At 41.5% G+C, this 18420-nt stretch overlaps 1 protein-coding gene across 6 annotated transcripts in view; it reads left to right on the plus strand.

The window, feature by feature from the left end:
* UBR5 (ubiquitin protein ligase E3 component n-recognin 5) overlaps positions 1-18420 on the plus strand; it is a 106671-nt gene that overhangs the window by 37094 nt on the left and 51157 nt on the right. For all 6 annotated transcript variants that reach the window (XM_066626283.1, XM_066626286.1, XM_066626285.1 and 3 more), the window contains 11 exons: positions 343-459; positions 966-1076; positions 2662-2816; positions 5168-5285; positions 5992-6176; positions 7836-7945; positions 8702-8814; positions 11071-11214; positions 13468-13579; positions 14753-14907; positions 16461-16658. In XM_066626283.1, the coding sequence (XP_066482380.1) occupies positions 343-459; positions 966-1076; positions 2662-2816; positions 5168-5285; positions 5992-6176; positions 7836-7945; positions 8702-8814; positions 11071-11214; positions 13468-13579; positions 14753-14907; positions 16461-16658 (1518 nt within the window). The remainder of the gene's footprint in view (positions 1-342; positions 460-965; positions 1077-2661; positions 2817-5167; positions 5286-5991; positions 6177-7835; positions 7946-8701; positions 8815-11070; positions 11215-13467; positions 13580-14752; positions 14908-16460; positions 16659-18420) is intronic.

An 18420-nucleotide genomic window follows, 5' to 3' on the forward strand; every position in this document is an offset into this window, starting at 1 on the left:
AATTTAGTAGCGCGCATAGGAGGCTGCCTTCTCTAGACCACTGATACATCTAGCTCAGTGTGATGAGTTTCAGTGTTTCAGATAGGACAGGCTGTCTCTGCAGTGGTTCCTGAACTTTTTAGAATTTTTCCAAGCCCCACCTTGAGATGTCAGGAATTGAACCCGGGCCCTTCTGCTTGAAAGACTTGTGCTTTCCCATGGAGTTATTTTTCCAGTTGCTAGAACAGTTGGGATGTTTAGGGGCTGCTAGCTGTTGTTTTTCCTTATAATGAATGCATAATACTTCAAAGGATTGGGGTCTAAGCATAGCAGTGTTCAACTTCACCTTTTTTGCTTTTATAGGATGGAATGAAATTTATTTCTGTTGGTGCTCTGTATTCTGAACTTGTGGCAGTGAGCAGTAAAGGGGAGCTCTATCAGTGGAAGTGGAGTGAATCTGAACCTTACAGAAACGCCCAGGTATGTGTGCGTATTTCAGTAAAGTGGAAATGTCTCACTTATAAAAAGGTGATTTGGTTACTCTTCAGCATGATCAAGGTTTGGGCAGGCTGTGCAGAGGGGGAGAGCTCTGCAGGCTTCTGCCAACCTCCCTTTCTTAGCAACTTAGCAAGCTTAGCTGAGGGTAGTGACTGGGGAGAGGGACAGCAGGAGAGCGATGCCTCAGCCTGTACCTTCTTGCCTCCCTCTTCTCAGCAGCAGTGCTGCCTGAGAACCACCACTTTTGAAGAGGAGCAGCCATGGCAAAGTCTGGAGATCTTTGCTGTGCTGCTGGGCTTTTCCAATCCAGGTAGTAACTTATTTTGACACATGTAGTTATTCGCTTCTTGGGGAAAAGCCTGCCCCCTACCTGTGATTTGGGGGGGGGGGGAGAAGAATACCTCATCTTGCTTACCACCTTGTCAATACTTAAGATGGCCATTCTACTACTGAGTTAACACTGTCACTTGCTGCTTTTGTTTCTGAAGAATCCTTCAATACATCATCCACGTATGGTGTCCTTGGGTTTAACCAATGAGAAGATAGTCCTCCTTTCTGCAAACAGCATAAGAGCAACTGTTGCCACAGAAAACAATAAGGTATGAGACAATGAGCATGAAATAATTCAGTGCCTTTAATTTTCTATTGTCATGCAGTCGTAAAAGGTTATACGTAGGTTTCAAGGAAGCATTTGTATGATGTAATTTAAACTTGCAGCTATAACTTTTCCTTACAAAACTAGAGGTTAAGGTATGCCCATAGGGATATTTGACTTCTGGCATTAAATAGGATACTATGTTGCTGGATCATTGAATTGTTCTTTACTGCTGGTATTCATTTGCATCTTTTTAGACTGTGAGCCCTTTTGGGACAGGGAGCCATTTAGTTATTTGATTTTTCTCTGTAAACCGCTTTGTGAACTTTTAGTTGAAAAGCGGTATATAAATACTGTTAATAATAATAATAATAATAATAGTCTATTATTATTATTATTATGAGGACATTCCAGAAACATCAGGATGGTGTTTCCCTCTGGAACAGCAGGCAGGGTCCGCTTGTTTACTCTTCAGCATGATCAAGGTTTGGGCAGGGCTGTGCAGGTGGGGAGAGGCAGTAAACTATGCAGGCTTCATGTTGCCTCTGAAAATCCACTGCCAACCTCTTTCTTAGCAGCTTAGAAAGTTAAGGGGCTAATCTTCATATCAGAGCAGTTGTGCCCAGCAAGCAGAGTGATTGGTTCATGGGAGTTCCTGAGAGCACCCTTATTATATCAGGCATCCTGTTCTCCCCACCAGATAAAGGGGGAGAACCTGACAAGACCAGTGAGAACAGTGGTGATGACTCGGCCTCTAGAATCCAAGCCTAGAGTCAGCAAGGAGGCTGTGGAGAAAAAAGATTATCCACCCTGAATTCCTGTTCTCTGAGATTACCAGAGGGGAATTCTTCCCCCCCCCCATTCTTTCAGGGAACATTAGGATTCTCTTTTTGCCATTCATGTTGGGGAGGTAGTTAGGGTTCCTGGGAGGTTCCTTTCTTTTCCTGTCCTCTGAGTAAGTTAACCCTCTGGCCTTTGTTGGTTTTCTTGAAAGTTTTTGCTAGTTGATGGTTACATTTCTTTTCTAGTGGAGGGTGTCCTTAACTCATCTAACACATAGTGGGAGGGTAAGTGGTCCCTTCCTCTGGAGGTTCTGAAGTGGACTCTGTTCACTGTTCCAGTGGGATGTACCATCCCAGTGTTTCTGGAATGCCTTCAGGAGCTTCAACACCAGATGGTGATTCAGGAGCTTCAAAGAACAGGAATTCATGATATGAAATGCCGGTTTTTCTGATAGGAAGCAATTTGCTAATTAAAAATATGCATCCCAGTCTAGCACTCCAGTGGTAGCACAACTTGCTTCACCACCACAATAAATTTGTCCTATTTATTTCACTAGAAGGAGCAGATCCTTGCCCACAAAGGAAAGTGCATGTGGTTATTCTTCCTCTGGAATGCAAAACTTCTTCCAGGCCAGGGAGTTATATGAGCATCTGAGCTGCTTCTGGCTTTAAATTTTTTTTTCTAAGAATCAAGTACAACCAGTACTAGAAAAGATTCAGGCAGAATTTCAGAGCATAGTTCTAGATTAGCCTGAATGATCTCAACCTGATTCTGTCATTTTTGTTCTCCTGTTTTTCTCATCTCAGGTAGCTACCTGGGTAGATGAAACTTTGAGTTCTGTAGCTTCTAAACTAGAACATACAGCACAGACCTACTCGGAACTTCAAGGAGAACGGATAGTTTCTCTTCATTGCTGTGCCCTTTATACTTGTGCTCAGATGGAGAATAACTTGTACTGGTGGTAAGTCTGTATTTGAGTTTTTTGAACTTTATTTTTTAGATTTTTATACTGCTCGTCCTCCAAGGAGCTCAGTGTGGTGTACATAGTTCTTCCCTCCTTCTGTCCTCACAACAACCCAGTCAGGTAGGTTAGGCTGAGAGACAGTAATAAGTGACCTAACCCAAGGCCACCCAGGAAGCTTCATGACTGAGCAGGAGATTTGAATCTGGATCTTCCAGGTCTGTGTCCACCACCAGAATCGCTTCACCATCCTGGCTCTCAATTTGACATTTATGGTGTGGTCAGTTGAGGTTAACAGGCTTCTCTCATTTGAATGGAAATAGATTTCACCTCTTAAAATTCCTCAGGTGTAATTCCTGAGGAAATTCCTCTTAAAATTCATACAGGCTATATTCTTTTGCGGGAATATGTCTTTATTCTTAAGTGGGAGAGGATATTCTTGTGATTAAAGAACTGAATTCCTGGCATTTTAAAATGAGTTCCTATGACACGTTAGAGATTGCTTTTACAGATAGAAAAGTTAGTAAGTAATAAGCCTTTATGGCGCTTAGAAATATCAGGGCATATGACAGACAATCTATAAATAAATAGTTATATAAGGCTGTTATCACTAACAGAGTTGTTTTGCTGAAGAGACAGCTGTGTTCATAGTTGATGGTCATGTCATCACAGGTGCTTGAATGTCTCATGAATGGCCTGGAATCAGTCCAGTTTGTGATGGGAGGGACAGTCATCTCTGCACCATGCTCTTGTGGAATTTTCACTTGTGAAAACAGAAGCAGGCATGCAGTAGAAAAGTTGTAACTGCTTAAGTTTACTTTCATTCCCTACTGATACCTTTTATACTGTGCAAACATAACAGAAGAATTGCATACTAATATTGGTTAGTGGTTTGTTTTTAAGTTTAGCAATTATACAATGCCCTTTTATATGAAAATTTGATAGTACCATTTTTAGAATTTTCATGTAATATAATGTAAAGCTCTTTTGGGGAGCCAAGGTATAGAAAACCAGTGTAAAAAATGTAAGAGATAATGAAATTAACAATAAATACAATGTTTTTTTAAGTGGGATTTGACTCTCACAATTGATAATCTTTGCAGGGAGGATGTTAACTAATCTGTAACTGGCTTAAATTGTATGCTTCTGTGTTGCTGTTTGGTTGGATTTGTAACAGCTACAAATACATCGGTATTATATACCTATTTATTACATACCTAGTTACATAGGAAGGTCAGATGGTCCTAATTTTTCCAGAACAAAATTTAGACTAGTTTGGGGGTGTGGAAACTGTGTGGAGGGCCATAATGCGTGCACACACACAAATCCACTTAGTTCCACCCCAACTTTCCATCACATTTGCAAAGTGTGCACACATGTTTTAAATGTTATAGAAGCCGTGAATCCATAATTTTCACTTCCCTCATTATCAGTTAATCCCAACCACTTACAAAGTGTGCACCATACAAATACATTTCTGTTTTTAAAAAAGAGTATACAATTAATCCATTCAAGATTGATTCTCACATCAACTCCCCAGGTTTTTTCCTCTCCATTTAGAAAGCATATATAAAAAGCACATTAAACCAACCACATCATGGCCCCTTAAGATGTGCGCACACAATCCCTTAGGTACTGATTTGGGGAAGGAATAGGATGCTTCTCAAACTGAAGTTGATAGTGCCTTGGTAGGCTGGGCCACTGAAAGGCATGGTTTTTGGACATGGTGGGGAGGGAGAGGAGTTTCCTGTTTCTTCTCATGGCACGCTGACTTCCATGGTCTTCTCTATGGTCTTTGCCTCTTGTGATGTCACTTCGGATTCCAGGGGGCTCTTCCAGGTTCTGTGGCTCCTTAGAGGCACAGCAGAGGAAGAGAGACAGATAATTTGTTACTACAGGCCCTAAGAGCATAGCTGCAGAATCTGGAAGAGTTTTTTCAGCAATTTTCAATCACTGTGCTCCAAAGTCCTATGGCACTCTTGTGGACCTTTCGCAGCACACTAGTGTGCTGCGGCATACCAGTTGAGAATCACTGAGCTAGATTGTGAGAAGGGAGGAGGGAAAAGGAGAGGGTGTATGGGGAGTGTGTTTGGGAGGAGCAGTTGTGGTATGATTTGTGATTTGGAGTGGGAGTGAAATGTGTGGGTTGTTTTTAGAGATGTATGGAGGAATGGAGTGCATTTTAGTGCAAGAATGTGCTTGGAATTCATTTTGGGGGGACTGGCGGTTAGATGTTAATGTTGGGAGTGGGAAGTGTTCAAATTTGTAAGCCAAATTGAAATTTGTGTTTCATTAGTCATAAAGTAGTCTTAAGTATCTTTTGCATGTGAAATTGTATTTTTCTCACCTAGGGGTGTAGTTCCTTTTAGCCAAAGGAAGAAAATGCTAGAAAAGGCCAGAGCCAAAAACAAAAAGCCCAAGTCTAGTGCTGGCATCTCTTCAATGCCAAATATCACAGTTGGTACTCAGGTAAGCGAAGGCATTCTGTGGGACATCTTAAAATCTTTTGAGAAGTCTGTATAAAATTGTCTGACCCAGTCCTAATTTGCTGTGTGGTCAATGTTTTTGTAGACATTCTGAGGAAGAGGCTTGTATTGTATGTATTGGCAGAGCTTAAACCACCTACTTGCATTTTGCATTATGCTCTCTCCTGACTGTAATCTTGTTGGGCTTCTTCCTTTTTGCTATAGATTGTCACTGTTTCATCTATAGATTTTGATACTCTGGGATTGTTGACTGCAGAAATCTATGTAGTTGTAGTTACTTGGTAATTATGTGCTCTGCCTTAGGAAACTATGCTTTATTTTGCAAACAAATCTTGCAAAATTCAGCAGACCACTGCTATCAACAGAATTAAAATTTAATTTGGGTTCTTGAGTAGTGTTTGTGGAACACTGTAGCACTTCTGCTAGCATAAGGAGTAGAATTTCCAGTGTAATCTCCCTCTGTTGGCTGCACCACACCCTATGCAGTTTGAGAGGCCCCCGAACCATCAGAATTGACTGTTTGGAGTGCACTAGGGGCTTCAGAATTTTGGAGGGGCAGAAAAACTCAAAGATTCTCCACGGTTTGCTAGATCCAAGCCATTATTTCCAACCTGCTCAATTTGTGTTTGCCATCTGTTTTGGTGCATCACTTGATTTAAATAATTGATTGCTTCCCTTTTTGATTACAGGTTTGTTTGAGAAATAATCCTCTCTATCATGCTGGAGCAGTTGCTTTTTCAATAAGTGCTGGAATTCCTAAAGTTGGTGTCCTGATGGAATCTGTTTGGAATATGAATGACAGCTGTAGGTTCCAGCTACGGTCACCAGAAAGTTTGAAGAACATGGAGAAAGCTAGTAAAACTACTGAAGCTAAGTAAGTGCACTGAAGACTTTCATAGAACATTTAAAATGCAGTCAATTGCTAGTTGAAAATTAGGGAGTTTTGCACTCTGGTCCTAAATCCTTTCAAGGTAAACTGAATTTCAACTGTAACAGGAGACTTAGGACCTAGTCCTAATGGGCCTTAGCACTGGTGCTGAGTGTTGTAAACGTGCCGTAAACTTGTACCCTCCAAGTAGGGAGTGCTGGTGCTGGACTAGCACCAGTTGGTGCTGGGCCCCATGCCAGACGGACACTGCCAGGAAGAAGGTAAGAGCTCCGGGCAGTGGTGTGGGCTTTTGGAGCGGGAGAAGGGGAGGTGTTCTGGGGTGAGAGAGGGCATGGGGAGGAATTAGCCTGGGAGAGGGAAGGGACCAATGGAGCTCTGCTCCACTGGATCTTATCCTCTGTGTTGGGCTGCAAAGCTTCCTAGTGCCCACATACGGCAGTCACCATTTTGGTGCTGCTGTTCCTCCGGGTGCCAGGAAGGATAGGATTGGGCTGTTTTATCTGAAAACTAATGAGCAAAATGTAAGTAAGTGTAAAGTCATGCACAATGGGGCAAAAAAAATCAAAACTTTACATATAGGCTAATGGGTTCTGAGCAGTCTGTGACAGATCAGGAGAGAGATCTTGGGGTGGTGGTGGACAGGTCGATGAAAGTGTTGACCCAGTGTGTGTCGGCAGTGAAGAAGGCCAATTCTATGCTTGGAATCATTAGAAAAGGTATTGAGAACAAAACGGCTAATACTATAATGCTGTTGTACAAATCAATGGTAAGGCCACACCTGGAGTGTTGTGTCCAGTTCTGGTTGCCGCATTTCCAAAAAGACATAGTGGAAATGGAAAAGGTGCAAAAGAGAGTGACTAAGATGATTGCTGGGCTGGGGCACCTTCCTTGTTTGGCCCTCTTCAGCCTAGAACAGAGGCGCCTGAGGGGGGACATGATTGAGACATACAAAATTATGCACGGGAAGGATAAAGTGGAGAGAGAGATGCTCTTTACACTCTCACATAACACCAGAACCAGGGGACATCCACTAAAATTGAGTTTTAGGAGAGTTAGAACAGACAAAAGAAAATATTTCTTTACTCAGCGTGTGGTTGGTCTGTGGAACTCCTTGCCACAGGATGTGGTGACGGCATCTGGCCTAGATGCCTTTAAAAGGGATTGGACAAGTTTCTGGAGGGAAAATCTATTATGAGTTACAAGCCATGATGTGTATGTGCAACCTGATTTTAGAAATGGGCTATGTCAGATGCAAGGGAGGGCACCAGGATGAGGTCTCTTGTTATCTGGTGTGCTCCCTGGGGCATTTGGTGGGCTGCTGTGAGATACAGGAAGCTGAACTAGATGGGCCTATAGCCTGATCTAGTGGGCTGTTCTTATGTTCTTAAAAAAGTGAATATTAAGTTGTCTGTTGTGTGACCAGTGTAACGTATAGAAGTGGCATATATGCATTTTTCTATTTTGACTTAGTATATTCAAACGAAGTGTTGTGTTCATGATATACAAAAGTTCATTTTCAGATCAAGTCCCTTGTGGTCACTAGAAGACCCCCCCCAGACCCAGAAGGCTAACAGCTTTGTTCAAAGTGCTGACTGAGCACTTTTTTTTAAACATGAAAATGAATTTACCAATTACTGTTTCTAGGCCTGAAAGCAAACAGGAACCAGTGAAAACTGAAATGGGTCCACCACCTTCTCCAGCTTCTACTTGCAGTGATGCCTCTTCAATTGCAAGCAGTGCCTCAATGCCATATAGTAAGTTGTATGGGCGGAAAAGCGCTTTTGCTGTTTTATGTTGGAAACTAAATGGATAATAATAATGCAATAATACAGGTATTTATATACCGCCTTTCTAGGTCCTCAGATTTCTCCTCAGACTTTATTCAAGGTGGTTTACATAGGCAGGCTAATTTAAATCCCCGTAGGGATTTTTACAATTGAAAGAAGGCTCTATCTTTCAAGAGCCACAACAATTCAGATGTTTCGTTCTGATCTGGCCTCCATCCTGGCCTCCATCCTCCCACACTCAGAGCAGATGGAATAACTCGGCTCAGCTTGTCAGCTGCTTCAAGGTCGCACGGTGCCGGTGGCCTCGCAGGATACCTGCAATTATAGTACTGTATCCACACTTTAATTACTGATTTAATTACTGAAATCCCTAACTGTTGGAACATTTTGATAAATTACTTGGCTGGTAATCAGGAAGACAAAGCTTTTAAAGGAATGCATCTTCTGTTTCAGTTTGTCTTGGTTGATGATATTTTTGTGTTAATTTGGAATTGTTATACTGCATTGTTTTGTCACAGAATTTTTAAGCTTGAATACCAACATTATCAAAACACAATTTCTGTAGTTTGTACTGCTTGTCATTTGTTTTTTTGGCAGGCACCTTTTCATGAAAACTTGCATTAGAGCCATTTGTTTATTTTTAAGTGGAAAATATGCATTTGACAGGAAGTGTCATCAAAATAAAGAGTAACTACATTTTTCCCTTCTCTGTTCTTGCCTAAGAACGACGGCGGTCAACACCTGCTCCAAAAGAAGAGGAGAAAGTGAATGAAGAACAGTGGTCTCTTCGGGAAGTTGTGTTTGTGGAAGATGTAAAAAATGTTCCTGTTGGCAAGGTTAGTAAAAACAAAAAAATCTCCCTTTAATTGTTCTGTGCCAGTTTCACTATTGATTAGGGTTCGTGGTGGAAAGAAACCACTTTACAGTAAACCTAGCCATTAGTTGCTTGACTCTCTGAAGTAATCTTATCAGTCCAACTGGAGTTTTGTTTAGAGCAGAGATTCTCAAACTGTGGGTTGCGACCTGATGTCCGGTGGGTCCTGGGTTGGACCATCCCACCAGTCCTTTTGTGTGGTTGGTTTCAAATTGGAGCCCTCCCAATGTGATTGGAGGCCACACTGGGCCTCTGCAGGTCTCCAGAAGCAGCAAGAAAGTCACTTCTGGTTTACCTTCAGTTTTGTGAAAGTGACTTTTGGTTGCTTCCAGAGGCCTTCTGAGGCCTGTGGAGGTCCCATGCTGGAAAAGAAGTTGGGTGGCATTACCCTCCACAGCAGAACAGGTGAGTCACAACAAGGGTAAGTTTGAGAACCACTGGTAGAGGTACTGTTTCCAGTGAGTCCTTATTGTGTACTCATAGAACAATAGAAATAGAAAGCTCCTTCTTTGTTGGAGGATGTTGCTGGGTTGATCTGATGGTCTCAGGAGACGGATATCGAAATGATGGGTTTTCTGGGATTATTTCTGCCCCTAGGAGAAATAGCTGGGTTTTCTTCTTGTGTCTGCTACAACACAGAGAAGAAAACTCAGCTATGGGTTTGAGATGGCACACCCTCACTTATACAAGCAACAGTGCTGCAAGAGGCTACAGATGAGAAACCTGCTACTCAATTTCTGTACAGTACAAGTTGAGTCTCATTATTCTTGAGGGTTCCAAGAACTCATGTGGATGGCAAAAAATGCACTAAAGCAAATCAGTTTAAAGAGCAAATTGACTTTGCTCTGGTGATTTAAAAACAGCCTTTGCTGACTTTTGTAATGCACACAGAGGCAATCAGTCTCTCTCCAGTCCCTTAGGCTTCACTAGGAGGCAGCAATCCCTCCCTTCACCAGGAGGCCCAGCAAGGGGGAAACAATGGGTGATAATCTCTGCCATTTAGGCTCTGCCATTTAGCCTTCTGTCTGTTCAGGGGGAAGGGAGGGGTTTGCCTTGTGCCTGGAGAGAGAATGATTGATGGATTGTCAGCAGGCAGCCCTCTCTTGTATTAATGAGGCTATTGTTAAAGGACTGTTTTCCTTTAATTTAAAGGCTACTTCTCATCACTTTTCTATCTCTCATTGAGATAGAAAAATCTGTGGATAATTAGGTTATACCTGTAATCACTTGCATGACTGTCTCTCTACAACAGCAAAACAGTTTTTCAAACTGTGATTTTAAAGGGGTGCATTTTTTCCCTTCTCCAGGGATCAGCACATTCCTTCTCATCTGCAGGGGCCATTCATGTTGAGTCAAATCTGTGTATAAAAATTTTGTGTATAACAAGGTTGCACCTGTATTCTAAAAAGTCTGTGCACATTTTTGTTTGGCTTGACCAGCAGTCCTGTTCTTTTTAGTGGGCTGGGACTGAGGCACCGTCTACCTGTACTTTTTTCCCATTTGATTTTTAAAAAGTAGATTGCAAGTTCTTGTAATTTGTAAGCCGCTGTTTCTCCCAGATTGCTTGCACCTGTGCGTCTGATAGTTGATTGCCAAAATATTTTAGGGTTCCGTAAGCAATGAGTTGGCTTTCTAGGTACATTCCTGATTTGGGAATACTTTTGCAATCTGGACTTCTGCTTTGGGAGAAAATGGCATACAAGAAAGTGCTATTTCACAACTATTCTCCAGGCAGAATTCTGCACTAGTTTTTGTGTTTCTAGCTATGCCAGAATGTGCTGAAGTGGTGGACTGTGGAACTAGTTGGAATCTAGAGAATTGTAGTGTGGGACTGGAAGGGATATAGCAGGGAAAAGTGGGCCCCTTTCAGTATCAGTAATGCCATCTTGGTACTTGAGGTCCATGTGTAGCATATTTGTCCTGGTATAACCTTGAAGGTCTTTATTGGTTCAGATATAAATTGTAGGATTCTGGTAAGCTCTTGTGGCAGACCTGGGTTTTTGGAATCTAAAATAGCATGTAAGCAATTAAGAGTCAAGCATTGCAAGAGCTTCCCTAATAACTGGAGTGGTTATTAAAACTATATAATTCTGCTCTAAAGGGTTTAGGAATTTAAAGCCCAAAGTGTATTTAAAGATCTGTGTTTTTTCCCCAGTTTCACCTTGGAGAGTTTACCATAATTTATTTCAACAATATGAGCAATATATTATCCTTGTAGGTACTTAAAGTGGATGGGGCTTATGTTGCCGTAAAATTTCCAGGCACATCTACTAATGCGAATTGTACAAGCAGTTCTGGTTCAGATCCAGATCCATCCTCTCTTCTCCAAGACTGCCGTTTGCTCAGAATAGATGAACTTCAGGTATGCATGCCCTTTCTAGTAATTAAGCTTTGGGTAATTCAAAGAGTGTGTTAATATTGTTATGGCCACCATTTAGGACAGGGGCGCCAAACTTGTTTTGTACAACATGCTGAATAGTATTCATGGCTGTACTGAGTACAATAGTTGTACTGAGGGGTGGAACTGAAGCAGGAAGTGACAGTCACATGATGACCAGAAATAAGCACTTTTTTGCTCATCTAGGAACTCATTAACTGCAAAAAGACAGAAGAGAAAATATTCAACTCTTGATCATATTTTCAAGTTATGGGAGAGTCCAGTTATCATGTGGGGACTTTCAGCAGTACTGCTTCTGCCGAGATTTTACTTCACAGCTCAGCAGCTGAGAGTGGCTCTGCAAAGCGATATCTCAGACAAGTGGCACTGCTGAAAGAGTACCCACATGATAACTGGGCACTCCCAGAACCTCAGCAGCACCTATCTTATCCCTTTCTCACCCCTCCTGGGGTGACCTGGTATTCTCCATGAAATTGACTGGCAGAAGGTTGATACTTATTTAATTTTATTCTTAACATTCTTATACCACCTTTCCACTAAGGAGCTCAGGGTGGCATACATACAAAATTATGTATGCCTTGAGACATACAAAATTATGCAGGGGATGGATAGAGTAGTTAGAGAGACGTTCTTTTCCCTCTCACATAACACCAGAACCAGGGGACATCCACTAAAATTGAGTACTGGGAGAGTTAGGAGAGATGAAAGAAATTATTTCTTTACCCAGCATGTAATTAGTGTGTGGAACTCCTTGCCACAGGAAGTAGTGATGGCATCTTGCCTAGATGCCTTAAGAGGGGATTGGACAAATTTCTGAACAAGAAGTTCATCACAGGTGACAAGTCAGGGTAGGTATGTGCAACCTCCTGGTCTTAGAGGTAAGCTACCTCAGATTGCCAGATGCACGGGAAGACACCAGGACTCAGGTTGTGTCTTGCTATCTTGTCTTGATTCATTTGGTGGGACACTGTGAAATACAGGAAGCTGAACTAGATGGGCCTTTGGCCTGATCCAGTAGGGCTCTTCTTATGTACATGGTTCCTCCCCTCTTGTCCTTGCAGCAACCCTGTCAAGTAGGTAAAGCTGAGACTAGTCCAAGGTCATCCAGGAAACTCCATGGCTGAGAGGAGGTTTGAACCTGGCTCTTCCAGGTCTTAAGCTCTTGAACCATGACACCACCCTGGCTTTTCAGAAATAGGTGAAAAGGAGTACTTCACACAATGCACAAGTACCTTGGATTCATTGCTATAGGGCAGGGGTGTCCAAACATTTTGGCAGGAGGGCCACATAATCTTTCTGACACTGTGTTGGGGGCCGGGAAAAAAAGAATTAAATTACATTTAAAATTTGAATAAATTTACATAAATGAATATATTAGAGATGCAACATATGAATGAATGAAGGTCTTGCAGTAGCTCGAGGCCTATAAAAGGCCTTGCACAAAGCAAGGCCGGCCTTTTGTTTGCTGCCACTGCTGCATCACAGAAGTGAAATAGCAAGTAGTCGAGGGAGCCCTAGTCGAGGGAGCCCTAGGGAGCCCTAGTCCCACAGCTCAGGTGAGAGGTTGAACAGTCATCCTCACTGTTCAAGAGCAGTTGTGTCAGCCAGCATGGGCTCCAGCAAGTCTCTGGAGGGCCAGAGGCTCATTGGAGACTGGGGGCACCCCGCGGGCCGGATTGGGAGCCCCTGAGGGCCTCAAGTGGCCCCCGGGCCGGGGTTTGGGCACCCCTGCTACAGGGCATGGGTCTCCAAAGTATGGTCCATGGAGATCCTACATCTGCCCTTCATCCACCCTGAGCCTCTTATTGGTGTTTGTTGTGTTGCATCTGGCCTCCTAACCCAGAAGTAATTGGTAATGATGTCAGCAACAGTTACTTCCGGTGGCACTTTGAAAAGGTGGTATGGCAGAGGATAAATGTTGATAAACACTGATTTATTTTATTTCTATTTTATTAATTTATACCCCGCCTTTTTGCCCAAAGGGCACACAAAGGCTGTGTTTCTGATTATTAGAAGATGGAAACAAAAAGGGAGAACGACTTGTTCATGTCATGCATGCCCCCCTTGTGAACTTGGCAGAAACATCTAGTTGATAGTTGATGCCCAAGGATGCTGCACTAGATTGGCTTTTTGGTTCTTGCATTCCATTCCCTTGTGAAGGGAAGAATCATCTCATTTCAGTGGGTTAGATTTCTGTAAATCTACTTTTATTCCCAGGTGGTAAAAACTGGTGGGACTCCAAAAGTTCCAGATTGTTTTCAGAGGACACCTAAAAAGCTATGTATTCCTGAAAAAACAGAAATCTTAGCAGTGAACGTGGATTCAAAAGGTACGGATGAAGTTTTTCATGATCAACTTATCTGTTGCATTCTTTAGAAGAAAAAAATGTGGTTTTCCTGTTAAATTTCTTTTAAAAAAATATTTATTTATTACTGATACTAGACAGGGAAATGGGATAGACTTAGGGATAGGTCTACACGGGTTACACAACAGGATAATGGCCTTGGGTTACAGCATGCATTCTTAAACATTTTATCCATGTAAATGTTATCTCATTTGTCATTATATTTACTAATTGATCATTCTAAACAATCAATATTTATCTAAAATTGTCTATCCAGTCATAAAAAGGCTTCCAATATCTTCTTATTTTACCTAGATCCATCTTTCATTCTTTCTGTTAAGATTTATGAAATAGCAGAAATGGATGTCTTATCTATTAATTTTTCTCTATTTGGAACATCCATAGATTTCCACATTTACGCATATAATATTCTTGCAGCTGTACTAATATGTACAATAAGGTGTTTCTTGTGTTTGTCTTTAATTTCTGATATCACATTTAGGAGGAATATTTCCAGTTTGAATAGTATTATACAATGCATTATTTCTTGTAACATTTTATGTATTGTTTTCCAATATTTATTTGCTTTTTCACATGTCCACCACATATGGTAAAAAGTTCCCTCAATCTCTTTACACTTCCAACACTTGTTTGAGTAACCTGAATACATTTTTGCAATTTTCTCTGGAGTCAAATGCCATCTATAAAACATTTTATATAAATTCTCTTTAAAAGATACCGCTTTCGTTACCTTAATATTTATATTCCAAATTTGTTTCCAATCATCAATTGGTATATTATATTCAAAATTTTTTGCCGAGAGCACCATTGAGTCTTTCACTATCTCATCTTCCATTCTCATCGAGAAAATTGTACATTTTTAAAGTTTTTTCCATCATCGGTCAAAATTACTTTATCAAAACTTATATCTTCTTCGTATAGACCTATTTTATGGTCTTATTGTGTTCTTGATCTTATTTGCAGTTCATTCCACCAGTCCAGATTTATTCCTTTCTCTTCCCTATTAGATAAATTTCTGTGCAAACTGAGTGCCTTATATTTGTCATAATGAATATTTACTAGTACAGTTGATTGTAATATATTCTTTGGAAATATTTTGATATATTGTCTTTTGTACCTTTTTTTGTACACTCTTAGGAGTTCATGCTGTTCTGAAGACTGGAAACTGGGTTAGATATTGCATCTTTGACCTTGCAACTGGAAAAGCAGAACAAGAAAATAATTTTCCCACTAGCAGTACTGCTTTCCTTGGGCAGAATGAAAGAAGTGTTGCTATCTTCACTGCTGGGCAGGTTGGTTTCTTTTCAGTTTCTTGCATCCTCCCCATTATTTTTGTGTGGGCTTGTTCAATGTTGGAAATTACAACAAGCATGAAATACAAAAGTGTTTCATAAATGTTTCAGGGCTGAGACCCACTTTTTAAAATGACTCTCTATCAGGACCCACCTAGCTTTACAGGACTGTGAAATAAAAAAAAGTTTCACCTTACCAGCTGCTCAAACCTCTGTTTTTACTCTTTTACTATGGTGCCTTCTGGAGATTTGTTGAGCTTCATGTTCATCAGATAGGAACCATTCTGCTGGCCTTCCATTCCCCTTTGTCTGGCCATTGAAAGGAGGCAAGACAAGTTTGCCTACTCACAAGTAAATACGCATGTGTGGCTTTTCCACTTTCCATAGGGCTCAATACATTCTATGTATTGTTTTATTTAAGAAATTTTCCTTGTCAGCGGGAACACACACACTTCCTTCTCAAATATTTTTTTTGGGGGGGCCTGCATTCATAGTTAGCCTTGGCCAACTTTTAATATTTTTCACAACTGTTTAGTATAGAACTACTGTTATGATTCTCCAAACAGGGTTCTGTTCCAGATACCAGGTGGAGTACATGCTAATTGCTGTTTAAAAAGAGATTGGGGTTACTTTTGCACTCTACCCCTTAGGCTAGTCAGAACATTTAATCAGCCTGGGAGAGAGGCTAAAGTTCATGAAGGAATTCATGCTTCACTTAATTGTCTTGAGTATATTTAGGGAGCCCTCTTAACAGTGTAAAATCCAACTCCTCAACATATGAATGTAACAAAAACCAGCTTGAGGGAAGCTTTACAATGGTTTAAGGCAGGGGTCTCCAAACCCTGGCCCAGGGGCCAGATGCAGCCCATGGCGAGCCTCTATCCAGCCCGCAGCCAGCCTCTTGTCCCCTGAAAGCCCCTGGCCTACTTTGCTGAACATGACTGGAACTATGCTCTGGTTGCATCTGGAGGGTGTTCTAAGGGCCAGAGAGGTTGAATGAATGAGCCCATTCATTCATTTATTCACACATCTAAGTTCCATCTCTTATTTATTTGTATAAATTTTATATTTAATTTTTTTCCTGCCTTCAAAACTGTGCCAGACATTTGATGCGGCCCTCTGGCCAAAAAGTTTGGAGACCCCTGGTTTAAGGCAAGCAATGAAGGGATAGCAGTACAGGATTTACCTTCTTCTTTTTGCCTCCCCAAGCAAGCTTTATGTATGTCTTTGGCTTGTAAGTATTTTGTGGAAAAAAGATCCTGGGGCTGGGTTGGCCCCTATTGCACAGTGTGTTAGCTGAAACCAGGAGTGAGTGCAAGTCATGCTGTGACTTTAAGATATGAAGGGTTGGCCTCTGTCCCAGTTAACTTTCTTCAAACACAATTGGAACAGGATTGGGAAGAATAACTCCAAAGAAACCATTTATTTCTACGTAGTTAATATTGTTTAAATTGCTTTAAATGTGTTTTACTGATGTAGTTCATTATATAATACTTGAATTGGGACAATATCAAAACCTGATGAGTTGTATAAAAATCTGGATTTGTCCATAGGAATCTCCAATCATTCTTAGGGATGGAAATGGCACTATATATCCAATGGCAAAAGATTGCATGGGGGGAATAAGGGATCCAGATTGGCTTGATCTTCCTCCTATTAGTAGTCTGGGAATGGGAGTTCATTCCTTAACAAATCTTCCTGCCAATTCGACCATCAAAAAGAAAGCTGCTATCATCATAATGGCTGTTGAGGTAATTCATATATCTATTTTTAGACACTTTGCATATTTTGATTTACTTATACTTTGCCTTTTACAAATTTCTTAAACAGAGTAATTTTAAATATGAAGGTTCAGTAATTTTTGATAGAGCTTCTATGATTAGGTTGACTGCTAGTTACAAAGGCTTACTTCTGGTAAAAAGTCTGTTTCTTACTATGAATACTTGAGTTTTCTTGCTCCTAGCCAAACAATTGCAGTGTTTTTATAAATGAAGTAGACAGCATTATTTTAACTGTACTGCAGGAGTGGAGTGTGTTCTTCTCAATGGATTGCTGCCACATTGTCATGTTTAAGTGTGTCAGTGGGCCACTTGTGAAAAATGTGCAATGCATAGTCTCGTGCAGTCATAGTCTCCCATGCAAGCATCTTCGTTCTGCTTCATTGGACAGGGGGAGATTGTGGGGAAAATTTTTGGTATCCTTATTTATCTAAAAAGCAAGCTTGTATAACTTTTAAATATACTAATACAGTGGTACCTCGCATAACGAATGCCCCGCGCAGCGAAAAACCCGCAGAACGAAATCGGTGTGCAAAGTTTGGTAACTCGCATAACGAATTTTTATGACTTATGCTTCGCATAACGAATTTTTTTTTATTGTCCTGGTTTTTCTTAAGGGGGGGGGATCTTCATGTCCCTTTATGATCCCGTCCACCCTAGTAAGGGGCAGATCTTCATGTCCCTTTATGATCCCGTCCACCCTAGTAAGGGGCGGATCTTCATGTCCCTTTATGATCCCGTCCACCCTAGTAAGGGGCGGATCTTCATGTCCCTTTATGATCCCGTCCACCCTAGTAAGGGGCGGATCTTCATGTCCCTTTATGATCCTGTCCACCCTAGTAAGGGGCGGATCTTCATGTCACTTTATGATCCCATCCACCCTAGTAAGGGGAGGATCTTCATGTCAGCTTGCTCCCAGGAAAGTGTGCACAGGATTACAGCCTTCAAACTCCCCACTCAGCATCCCCCCCATCGCTCATTCACCCTCTTACTGCCCCATTTCCTTCACGGTTTCCCCCCATGATCACAGCAAAAGCAAGCAATTGAGTGCAGCTGCTCTGTCCTCCCCAGCTTAGAGCACAATCCTGTGCGTGTCTCCTCAGAAGTAAGTCCCATTGTGCTTATTCCCAGGAAAGTGTGCACAGGATTACAGCCTTCAAGCTCCCCACTCAGCATCCCCCCGTTTTTGAAATCCTCTGTACAGTATGTATGCCTTTAAAGAGCACTTAATAAACACTTTGTAAACCAAATTTGACTTTGTTCTGACTTTTCTTGCCCATAGGAATGCATTAATTAAATTTCAATGCATTCCTATGGGAAAACGTGTTTCGCAAAACGAAAAACTTGCATAACGAAAGGACTCGCGGAACGGATTAATTTCGTTATGCGAGGCACCACTGTATTAACAAAGTGTGTAGATATACAATATGCTTTTTTCTTTAATGAAGTTTAGACACTTCTGTGCTACTTGGGATCTTTAGCTAGCAAGGATATAAGACAGAGGTTCGAAAATTGGAGCGTTGTGGTGCCCCAGCCAGGGGAACCTCTGGTACTGTCCCCTTAAAGGGCAGGGTGACAGTGATGGCAGTGATGTGATCACCATGATCGCATCACCATAGGGAACAAAAGTATTTTTATAAACTTACCTGGGGGGTCCGGGGAGCCTGCGACCCCCTTTGCTGTCTTCCCCATGCCTCTAAACTCCTCTAAATAGCAAAAAAGACCATTTCTGGTA

Source organism: Tiliqua scincoides, chromosome 4, assembly GCF_035046505.1.
Source record: "Tiliqua scincoides isolate rTilSci1 chromosome 4, rTilSci1.hap2, whole genome shotgun sequence".
NCBI classification, from domain to species: Eukaryota; Metazoa; Chordata; class Lepidosauria; order Squamata; family Scincidae; genus Tiliqua; species Tiliqua scincoides.